The sequence below is a fragment of the Sinocyclocheilus grahami genome, unplaced genomic scaffold (genome assembly GCF_001515645.1).
Source record: "Sinocyclocheilus grahami isolate Dianchi unplaced genomic scaffold, SAMN03320097.WGS_v1.1 scaffold274.1, whole genome shotgun sequence".
Lineage (NCBI taxonomy): Eukaryota > Metazoa > Chordata > Actinopteri > Cypriniformes > Cyprinidae > Sinocyclocheilus > Sinocyclocheilus grahami.
Genome location: NW_015505453.1, coordinates 190,342 through 201,762, shown reverse-complemented (window position 1 = coordinate 201,762; position 11,421 = coordinate 190,342). Strand labels below are relative to the sequence as shown.

Genomic DNA, 11,421 nt, shown 5'->3' with positions numbered 1-11,421 from the left:
TATATAAAAACTCAGCTGTTTCTCTGACACTAGCCTCTATGATTCCATATTCTGATCCTATGTGCCTATATCCTATTTTACTCCCACGGGTAGCAAAGCCATAAATGATAGAGTGGGAAATACGAATAATTGACTATGGTCAAATCTGAAGCTCCTTAACACGATAATAACACCTTGCGGTTATAATGACACGTCTATGAAACAGCCACCTAGACATTACTTCAAATCCATGTTATCATTCTGAACTATCATTTCTTTGTTTAGGAAATCCTCAAATAGCAAGTTTACTGCATGCATGAGAAGAAAAAAAGCTCAAAGCTATAACAAAAGTCAGTAGGTGACTGGCATTTCTAGAACAAACACATAACCATATTTTTAAAGAAAAACAGTCCTGCATTTACACAAATTTTACTGAAATGTTTTTGAATATTTCATTTTTAAAAAGTGCAGTCGTGCAACATTTTAAGATGTGACCGTCTAGAATAGTATACTAAAATGTAGTTGCATAAACAGATTTTTAAAAAATCCAACAGAAACTAAAAGATATTCATATTTAGGATTATTCATTCAACAGATTTCATTTCTCTGGTCTCGTTGGGTCTCCAATGACAGAGAAGCATCCAGCACAGTAACGGGCCGGTTTCTTTGTGTTAGCAGAACTGGCTCTTTTCAGACGAAATCCAAGACTGCTGACCCTCATGTCCTATGAACATCAGCATAGCTTAATATTCCACATACAAACAAATAAGTCTGATTATGTCACATCATAAACACTCTTCACACCTGTGAGTTTCCTAGTGTTACACTTTCTGATGGCTGTGGATCTGATGGTTGGATCAGTACAGGTGTCTGTAAGATGAAAAACAAATGCAATACATCAGTTACAGTTAGTATTTTCAATACCAGACAGTTCTAATTATACATTTAGTTTTTTCTAAAAGCAAAAAAAAGATTCTTATACCTTTCGAAGTGGCTCCATAGGAAAAGCAGCTGAGAAGTTCAGCACAGAGATGAGCAGCAACAGCAGCAGGGTTTTTTTGTTCCCAGTCATCTTCAGTCTCAAACTAACAGTGAACAGACAAACGCCTGTTCAGTTAAAACACCACTCAAAGGGTGGGACCCAAAGCTGCTGTACGTCAGAGAAAATTACGGCACAGGGCGGCATTGTGTCCTTAAAATCAATGTTTATTTAAGACATTTAGGAATTACGTGAAAAATAATATTTTAGTCCCACACAAAAGATCTCAGTTAATGCCATTCCTTCGGGTTTAATGGAAATGTTTTAAAAGGGTACAGGGCGGCAGACTCGATATTTGTCCCTGTTGAGCTCTCCCATCTCAAACGGAGGTAGCCGAGGAATATATTCAAACACATACAGAGATGTGATCCATATATATATTAGATTTCTGTAAAACGTAAACTTGATTCTCATTTATGTGACAAACTAACATGTGCAATGCTATAAAAAGAGGAAAAATGACAGCTAATAATAAATTAAAAGTAGAAATACTGCATCACAAGTTAATACAAAATAAATCATAAAATATAATCAGCAGAGAAATGCATTATTGGTAATATAAGAAGAAAAATATAAACCGTGTTAAAAATTCACAGTCAGTAATCCTAATTTCAGATTTGTTATTTGAAATTATAAAAGCATCAAGTTGAAAATGTATACGTCCATACATTCATAAAACATAATTTGGATATTTTTTGCACAAAACATGAGGGAATGTTCCATTTAACTCTTCAACACTCATACTTCAGTAAGAGGATGTGAAGCCACTATAGTGAATAATCCTGAAAGCACATATCTGACAAAGAGTCCTACGTCAGTTTCACTCTCCCTGTATGTGTGCTGGTTCTCACAAACACAAGACAAATTAAAAAGTAAAAGCAAGACATGGGATTGGATGGGTGCACCGCAACCCATCTATCCAGGATACAGAGCTGGTGATCGGTCATCCCCAAATTGAAAAAGATTTGACGTTTTCTTTCAAATTTAAGAGAATTCAAGTCAATAAAGTGGTGAAATCAAAATACAGTCCCATGTAAAGTGTAAATTCATGGCACATCTAGCAGAAGTTTTGCACAGACACATAAGAGGTCAATTGCTCACATTCAATTTCCATTAATATCCCAAATAATATACGACTAGTACTTCGAAGTAAGAAATATTCTTGATCAAATATAATTCAAAACAAGTTTATCCTTATTAATCAAACCTTCTTGATTATACTCTCCCAATTATGGCATGGGTTAACAGTGGTTAACTTTCACCTGTCTAGAAATCTAAATTGGCTTCCAGTTTAGAGGAGCAAAATTCCAAATTTATATGTATATATGATGATACTCTAAAGCAACTGATGCTTTAATGGGCCCACAATACACACTATCTGATAACAGTGCAAAAGTGTGCTATTTAGCAGAAGTGTGCCTCATTTCCTGTAAATGTTTTCGAAGTATGTATGAATTCTACATTTGGTTGTCAAAAAAAAAAAAACAGGACTACATCACCATTAAAGGTGTACTGGCATATCTGCTTTAGGCTTTTTAAAAAAAAAAAATAAAGCCTGAATAATAGTACCTCTGATACAAACATGTGAACCAAGGGTCATGAATGCATTTTGTAAGACCACACAGTACAAAAACTTTAAATAATTAAAATGTCCTTATGGGCTGAGAGAGACTGTGGCGTTAATCGGGCTGTAAGGGTATACAGCCCACCCCTACCCCGCCTTCATGGCAAACCATCGGTGCGATAAACATCCAACGGTTCGTTTCTGGGTCATACATTTCCATAGAGCTGAGATTGGACTGTCCATCATAACCTCCCACTGCATAGAGTCGACCACAATTGGCCACCAGAGAAATGCGGCTGCGTCGAGTGTTCATGGCCACTAAGTGGCTCCACTGATCTGCTACTGAGCTGTACACCTCTGCTCCACTGAGGAACGCGGAGCCATCGTAACCTCCTGCCACATACAGATTGCTGCCCAAGGCTGCAGCACCGTGCCGACAGCGCTTGTTTATCATGGGAGCGACAGGATGCCATAATGCTGTATGATGGTTGTAGTATTCAACCTAGTGGCAGAAACATGAAACAAAAATTTTATTTTTTCATAGCCTATACAATTTCACAATGTTATATTGTAGCATTTCGTTACTTATATCCTGAAAAGATCAGGAAAATCAACTGCGCAAATTGCATCCTGTAAATTGAAAGATGTTTACTTACCGTGTTGAAGATCTGTAGACCATCATGACCACCTGAAACATATATTCTGCCTTCAAATACAGTAACACCAGCAGCACTGCGGCTTGCGCTCATTTCTGTAACTACCGTCCATCTGGTAACAAACACACATAAACACATGAAATCAAGACGCATTCTGATTCCAAAGAAAGCTACAATAATTGTTGAGACAGAAAATAAATGAACACCTAAATGGATAGTTTAATAAACAGAGAAAAATAGGGCTGTCACCAGCCCAATACCAGTGAAAGGATTTTCAATACCAAAACCAATCTGCTATTGAACACGTCTTTACTTAAAACATGAAATATTAATATATTATTAAATTAAATGATGAAAATAAATATGGCTTTTAATAAGTAAACACTTAATCCTTCAAGTAATCGGTTAGTAATACATTCATATTACACATCCCTTTATTTAAAACATATAATAAGAATAAGAATGGTATATAATAAGAATATAAGTCCAAGTAGTAAGTTAGTAATAAAATCAGGAACGGAAAAACAAATCATTAGCAAAGGAATAAATCATATTAACAGCATTATTATTTGAGCCTATTAGGCTGCATTTACATTTTGTATCTGCTCAAATATTGAAGACTGTGTGATTCAACCTTTTGAATTAAATATAGTTTGGCCAAGATTAAACAAGCATTTAATTATAGTGTTGTGTGTAACAACAATTGCCAGGTTGTTGGCGCCCTCTGCAGGCTAGAAAGTGTCTCCACAATCACTGTTACATTACAAGTAACGATTTCAAATTCAACTGATTTGTATGATGTTAATGTAAAAGTATTTTTAATTATTATTAATGGTCTTTTTTACAATATCAAACAGCCTGATGGGCACACATACTATTACATTATGCATTTTAACGTGCATTATTATGTATGTTCGCATATGTTAAATATGTATTATTCAAAATTATCATAACATTTCAGATATTCTTGTTCCACATTGTTATTATATATGTATTTTAAGTTCTTCTTAGTTTTTTTTAAACAAATTATTTTCCCTTCCTAATTACTTGATATACAAATTAAGGTGACAGACCTACATTAACCCTGAATTTTTCTTGAAGAATGTATGACTTACCTGTCAGTCTCTGGAGAATAGCACTCAACCGAATTTAGAGAAGATTTGCCATCATATCCACCACACACATATATATGCCCATCAACTACGACTGTTCCCATTGCACTAATGCAGAAAGAAGAGAATACCAGAAGCATCGGATATATATCACATGTACCTAAAACTCTTTGCAAAACCTTAAAAAGAATTGAAAAAGTTGTCACTGAACAATTAAATAGCTTTCCAAAGAAAAAATATTTCCCTCACATATTAAATATGACCATTTTAGGATTTACTACCTGCGTTGAGTATTCATGCTAGCAACTTTGGTCCATGTGTCAGTTTCTGGGTTGTAAACTTCTACAGTTCTAAGCCGTGATTGACCATCATAACCACCAATGGCATAAAGCAGCCCGTTCACGACAGCAACACCCACTCGACTGCGGGCTGTGCTCATAGGTTGGCATCGCTCCCAACAGTTTCCAATTGGATCAAATACTTCCACAACATTTAATGAGTCACCTGTGCATAAAAGAATAACTCAACAAAACCACTGACACTGACATGTTGCAGTAACTAGCACGCTAGGTTTTAAAAGGACAGTGTGAATAAATAGATACCAGCACTATTGAGGCCCCCAACCGCATAGACTAAGCCCGCAATGGATGTGCAACATCTCTGTCGGGTCTTGTAGGCTTGGAGATGTGGCCTTCGCTCTGGCATCAGATGGTAATCTTTTGCCTCATCGACAAGGTCCCTGTTAGGAGTAAAATTCAAATGCATTCCAAAAAATAATTAATTCTACATCCTTTCAAAAGCATTACTAAGAAACTTATAGTCTTAGTAATTTCTAAAAATGTGTATTTTTATTAATACTATTAAATACCATTCTTCAGAAATGGAAATCAGTGACTCTCTTCAGAGATTTTGTGTTGAAAAATATGTTTTCTATAGATTTGGATCTGCAAACATCAGTGTCACATTTTGGATGTGTTTTGCCAAAATTATGGGGCATAAGTTATCTTATAAAGAAACGTATCTTATCTAAGAAACTTGCCTGCATTTGTGGCAGCAGCGTACAAGCTCATCTTGTTGGACTCGGTCAGCAAGGAACTGAGGTCGACATAGAGGCAGACGGGTTTTAGACATTAACTCTGGTAACCGTGACTCCCGATCTTCACGTGAATGCCGTACCCAAGCAAGTATGGCCTCAAACACCTACAAACAACAAGATCAGGTTTTCTCTTTTATAATGTGTCAAAAGAAAATACCCGAAACTATGACACAATGAAAATGTTGTGATCTACATCCATTCATTCAGCAACACCCTTTCTTGCCATTTCAATGTCTTCATCAAATGTCTCCAGAGACTCTGACCTGCTCCTCTGCTTGGACGTTGAGCTCATCACAGCCCACAAGCTCAAGCACCTCCTCCGGCCGAAGGGTCAGGAACTCCTCAGACATGGATACCTCCACAAAGTGCTGGTGAACGAAGCTGTTGGCTGCATCATAAAGCGTGGTGCACATCATAGTCTCTGCAAACTGCCTTACACCAAGGCAATTCTTTGGATGCAACCTGTAAATTAGGAGCAAGTCGAAACAATGAATCCTGTGTGTATGTGAAATGAATCACTTTAAAGTGGCCCCTATTATGCCATTTCCAATATTGCCTTTCATGCAGATTGTAATGTAGCTGTATGTGAATGTAAACGGTCTGCAAAGTTGTAAAGCTGAAAGTGCACGATAAATAAAGTTATTGTCTACCAAAATAAAGAATTGACTCTGAACAGCTGAAACGAGTCGTTAGTAATTTGAATCCCACTTCCGTGACGGCTACACGTCACAGGGTAAAACATTTGCATAATGTGCACCTATGTTCTACGTTGGCCGGCCACAAACAACTTGACTCCGCCTACAAACACGTCATTCTACTGACGAATGCTTCTCTAATCTCGGGGAGTTCAACGCAGGATTCACAAAACGCTTGCTGCTGAAAGATAGATCAGTATCCTGTTTATTTGGACCAGCTGCTCCACTGAATCACAACCTGTAAGTATGATAAATAATAGATGTTTATATTTTCTATAGAGCGTCCAAAATACAGAACTATTGAAATAGGCGTATCATTTCTGACACGGGCTGTATGCCGTAGACCAATCACAACAGACTAGGCCATCTGACCAATCAGAGCAGAGCAGGCTCACGGAAAGGAGGGGTTTAGAGAGACTGAATCTTTGAACTGCTTCGAACGAATCGTTTGAGGATCGCTGGAAAATGAGGTGATATTAAATGCATATTTTGAGAAAACGAAAGCATTTTTTGACCTTGCATGCATGTAATCCTGTTGTAGGAGACTCCCAAAACAATATTAGGAACCGCAAAAATGGCATAATAGGGGCACTTTAATAACATAACCTAAGAGAGCCCTGTCACAGTTATTACATACATTTCTAGTATGCTTTTCCCAAAAGCAACTACGGTCGAAATTTCTGTCATTACCAATTAAGTTCAGTGGAACTAGCAACCATAGTTACCTAACAATGCTTTTGGAAAACGCACACCTGATTGTGATTATGTCATGTTATCACTATAATTTAATCATATATATATATATATAGAGAGAGAGAGAGAGTGAAATATTATTACAATTTAAAAGAACTGATTTCTATTTGAATATATTTTAATATGTAATTTATTCCTGTGATGGCAAAGCTAAATTTTGCAGTATTCAGTGTGACATGATCCTTCAGAAATCATTCTAATATGTTGATTTGGTGCTCAAGAAACATTTCTTATTATTATAAATGTTGAAAACAGTTGTTGCTTAATATTTTTGTGGAAATTTTTTTTTCATGATTCTTTGGTAAATTAAAAGTTTTTAAATTATTTGAATTCAAATAATTTTAATTATTGTAATTATTAATTGCAAACTTTTTTGAAACAGAAGTAGAAGTCTTTACTGTCACTTCTGAACAATTTAATGCATTCCTGCAGAATGAAAATATTAATTTCTGTCTTGCCAAAATCTTACTGACCCTTTGGTCTTATGAAGAAATCAACTTTACCTCTGTTGTAAAAAAGAGCAGCAGGCATCTTTGACATTTTGAAGCTGCAGGAAACTGGCCCCTATCAGGAGGGCCTGGACGTTTTGTTGGTCTATGGCTATGTGTCCATTGTAGGCAAAGTTTATTAGGGCTTCAAGTGCACTGTTTAGAGGCAAAACAGAGCTGAAAACTTTAATGTACATTTACAAACAACAACAACAACAACAAAAAAAAGAGTTCTCAATTGTCCCTTTGAGGTTTGCATCTTCACCTGGGGTCCATGCCCTGCATGACGATCTCATCCTGTTTGCATGCCACCATGTCATTGGTGAACATGGCATGGAAGTATGGAATAGAAGCAGCAAGGACTATTCTGTGAGCACTGAATTTGTGCTCTCCTACCTGCATAAACACAAACAGAACAGATATACGAATCTTGATCAGAAATAATTCTTTGGTAAATTAAAAGTTTTTAAATTATTTGAATTCAAATAATTTTAATTATTGTAATTATTAATTGCAAACTTTTTTGAAACAGAAGTAGAAGTCTTTACTGTCACTTCTGAACAATTTAATGCATTCCTGCAGAATGAAAATATTAATTTCTGTCTTGCCAAAATCTTACTGACCCTTTGGTCTTATGAAGAAATCAACTTTACCACTGTTGTAAAAAAGAGCAGCAGGCATCGTTGACATTTTGAAGCTGCAGGAAACTGGCCCCTATCAGGAGGGCCTGGACGTTTTGTTGGTCTATGGCTATGTGTCCGTTGTAGGCAAAGTTTATTAGGGCTTCAAGTGCACTGTTTAGAGGCAAAACAGAGCTGAAAACTTTAATGTACATTTACAAACAACAAAAAATAAAAATAAAAAAAAGAGTTCTCAATTGTCCCTTTGAGGTTTGCATCTTCACCTGGGGTCCATGCCCTGCATGACGATCTCATCCTGTTTGCATTCCACCATGTCATTGGTGAACATGGCATGGAAGTATGGAATAGAAGCAGCAAGGACTATTCTGTGAGCACTGAATTTGTGCTCTCCTACCTGCATAAACACAAACAGAACAGATACACGAATCTTGATCAGAAATCATCATCTCACATACACATAAAAATGTCCTGGTTCAATGTTGATAATTATTGAGTGCCAACTGAAAAATCTGAAACATTACCACCCAAATAAAAACAAATTATGACCATTCTCCAGACAACAGACAACAATTTCAATGAATGAAGAAGCAAATGTGAAAAAATGGAGCAGTGAGCCAAATATCCACCTTTTTCATCAACGCGAAAGTAAGCCTATGGGCAAGACTTCCGGTTGATTAGTCACTATAGGGAAATAATTAGAAGAATAACAACCACCAGTGTGTTCATAATTAAGATAATACATTCAAATAATATGTTGTATAGCTAAAAAATAGCTGGACACACATGAGACCGGAAGCTAGACCTATAGAATTTACAAATGTCCGTGCCCGCTCTTATGGGAAGAAAAAGGTGGATACTGAAAGTGCACCATAATCTTCAGCATGATCTGTAGTATATGTCCTATAAGCCAGCTGTTAGTCAGCAAAGACATGCATACAGCAGGTCAGGTGAAAGAGATAAAGAGGATTATTGCTCACTGTGACCCACATAAAGGGCTGATGATGCAACAGTTAAAACACAGCAGCAGATCAGAGACTGAGCACAGCTTTCATTAACTGATGCTTCTCCTAATGCTGCTTTATACAGCAACATAATAATATATATGCATATCACTCTAAAACAAGGAGGCATCAGCAAACCACCTCTATTTTTATTCTGATATAGAAATCCTTTCTGAGAATTTGCCCTATTGATCACTGTATATATCACATATTGTATATGCATGTAATATACAATATATATGCATTATTTATAATGTATGCACAATACACATACATGTTTACATTTTTTATGAATAAATATTTTTAAAAATATTTTATATTCTGCATCTCTTTTCTTCTACATTTCTGTTCATGCAGTAAAATGAATGCATTTATGTTCCTGCAATTACGGATGCATGCTTTATTTATGTGCTTTTGATAAATAAACCTTAACTTGACTTGAAGTAGGCCTAATTTGTCATGTTATAATGAACCTTAAGCAGTGGATCTCAACCAGGGACCCCTGGGGCCTTCTGCACACTTCTAATGGGGTAACAAGATTGTTTACAACAAGCTTTAAAATAAGCTAAAATGTCTAAAAGTGTAGATGAAAACTGACATATTTATTCCCTAAAAATTTGGTCTTGGAAAACCTGTATGAGGGCATTTTAAAACTACAATATCTAGACCTGCAAAAAGTAACAGAAGTGTATTTTTATAGCATAGCAAGATGTCAAATGTTTTATTGCTTAGAAATTGCTATTTGGGAGTTGAAAATACGTTTTATCATTATCATGAACAACCGGAAAAGACATGTAAATTAATTGGTAATGAAGAACATTTGGATCTTGAAACTTCTGGAATAACAGAATGCAATTATTGTAATTTTACCTATTCACAATTATTTTACTAACATGCTCGTTTAACACATTATCACCTCCTAGTTTCTGTAAATAAAGAAGTACCAGAAATATCTTAGTCTACAAGGGTACATAGCCTTTGGAAATTTGTCTGGGGCCCTTGGTGTCAAAAAGGTTGAGAACCAGAGCTTATAGACACTCAGTGTACAGATTGTAGTAGTATTAATGTGCTTTCTGTATTTGAGTCTGACTGTTAAACAATTTACAAATATATATTATACAGAACTGATAACAAACAGCGAGCAATATTACAAAAAGCATTCATTCTAATTTGTCAGTCTAAATAATTGTGTACAAAATAAAATAAAATTCAATGCCAGAGCTAGAAACAGTTGTTTAAAATTAGACAAACAGATCAAGATATGTTGGCTGTCACAGGTGTTTCTATTAAACTCAGCCAGACAATAGTTACATATTAAACATAAGGAAGCGACAACTTCTTAACAGACCACGGAAGGCGAATTCACAACCAAAGTCGTTGAAATAAAAATCTACAGGTTAAAATAATTATAGCAATAACAGTAGAATGTATTGTTTCTCCTCCGTGTTTTACTAGTTTAATATACAGCTCATGTGCAGCTGATGAGGATGTTAGCTGCACATGCTAACTAAATAACACTAGAATAACAACTCGCTTTACAACTGATACAAAATATACAAAAATCTATTTTAAGAGCTATCTGCAATGACACACATTAACAAACGGCCTTACAAGCTGGAACATTATAGCTCTTCCTTCTGCTAACAGTGTCAGTACTTCACTAGCCTCTCCCAATGCTGACAGCCCAGTGCTACTTTGTTAGCATTTCACTAGCAACTTAACCCTAACAAAGAAAAGCACAGTACTTTTAGGGTAACGTCACACAGTTTCCCTTGTCGTCGGATCTCCTCCATCACTGCATATCCACGAGCGGGCAAATCGGCAACAGAAAAATGCATCAAATCTTCTAATTCTTCAAAAATTGTGTCACCCATCGTCATTGATGGACTGGAAACGACACTTTTTGTCCAAACCGAGACGCCGTAGCTTGAGCTGTATTACTGACTGCCAGTGCCAGCCCTCCACCGCCGGTGTCAGTTCCCTGTCACGTAGGGGTCATATACAGCTCAAAACAGATTTATATGGATGTACTGGTCTTATTAGTGTGATTCACATGTACATCATGGCTTAGGTTGAGTTTAGACAACAAACCAGACTACAGTCCCTCACAGAAGCCCAAGTGACAAGAAGATACTGGCTGAATTCTAATAAACTAGGCTACTAGTTCAGCCATTTTAGGACAATATTTTGCTAGTATAAAGCAAAGGACAGATGAGTAATAACATGTTTGGACTATAAAATGGAGGGTTTTGTCAGTAACACAAGTATCTGATTATTGTGTAAATTCGTTTAGTTAGGCTATACAATTTTAGCTTGCAGGTAGGTCTCTTGAAGCATCTTGGAGACGTTGCCACAGTTCTTCTAGATTTAGTCTGTCAGTTTGTTAGGTTTCTTCAT

At 36.3% G+C, this 11,421-nt stretch overlaps 1 protein-coding gene across 2 annotated transcripts; it reads right to left on the bottom strand.

Moving 5' to 3' along the window:
• Positions 1 to 2,652: 2,652 nt before the first annotated feature.
• On the bottom strand, positions 2,653 to 11,035 carry klhl18 (kelch-like family member 18). 2 transcript variants are annotated; one of them, XM_016291594.1, is made up of 10 exons: positions 10,770 to 11,035; positions 8,287 to 8,417; positions 7,398 to 7,538; positions 5,710 to 5,908; positions 5,390 to 5,550; positions 4,953 to 5,089; positions 4,632 to 4,854; positions 4,354 to 4,458; positions 3,239 to 3,350; positions 2,653 to 3,084 (listed from the first exon to the last, which is right to left on the bottom strand). In XM_016291594.1, the coding sequence occupies exons 1-10, from the start codon at positions 10,902 to 10,904 to the stop codon at positions 2,698 to 2,700; spliced, it is 1,731 nt and encodes a 576-aa protein (XP_016147080.1). In that variant the 5' UTR covers positions 10,905 to 11,035; the 3' UTR covers positions 2,653 to 2,697. The 2 variants fall into 2 exon arrangements, with proteins under 2 accessions (XP_016147080.1, XP_016147079.1); XM_016291593.1 differs by lacking the exons at positions 8,287 to 8,417; positions 10,770 to 11,035 and adding an exon at positions 7,648 to 7,792.
• Between the last annotated feature and the right edge of the window lie 386 nt (positions 11,036 to 11,421).

Excerpts from the sequence above, each read along its gene's own strand:
- klhl18 (XM_016291594.1), bottom strand. The coding sequence starts at position 10,904 with ATGACGATGGGTGACACAATTTTTGAAGAATTAGAAGATTTGATGCAT. Across the intron at positions 5,090-5,389 it reads CGCTGCTGCCACAAATGCAG|GGACCTTGTCGATGAGGCAA; the intron begins GCAAGTTTCTTA and ends TACTCCTAACAG. Across the intron at positions 3,351-4,353 it reads TATTCTCCAGAGACTGACAG|ATGGACGGTAGTTACAGAAA; the intron begins GTAAGTCATACA and ends GTTTGTTACCAG.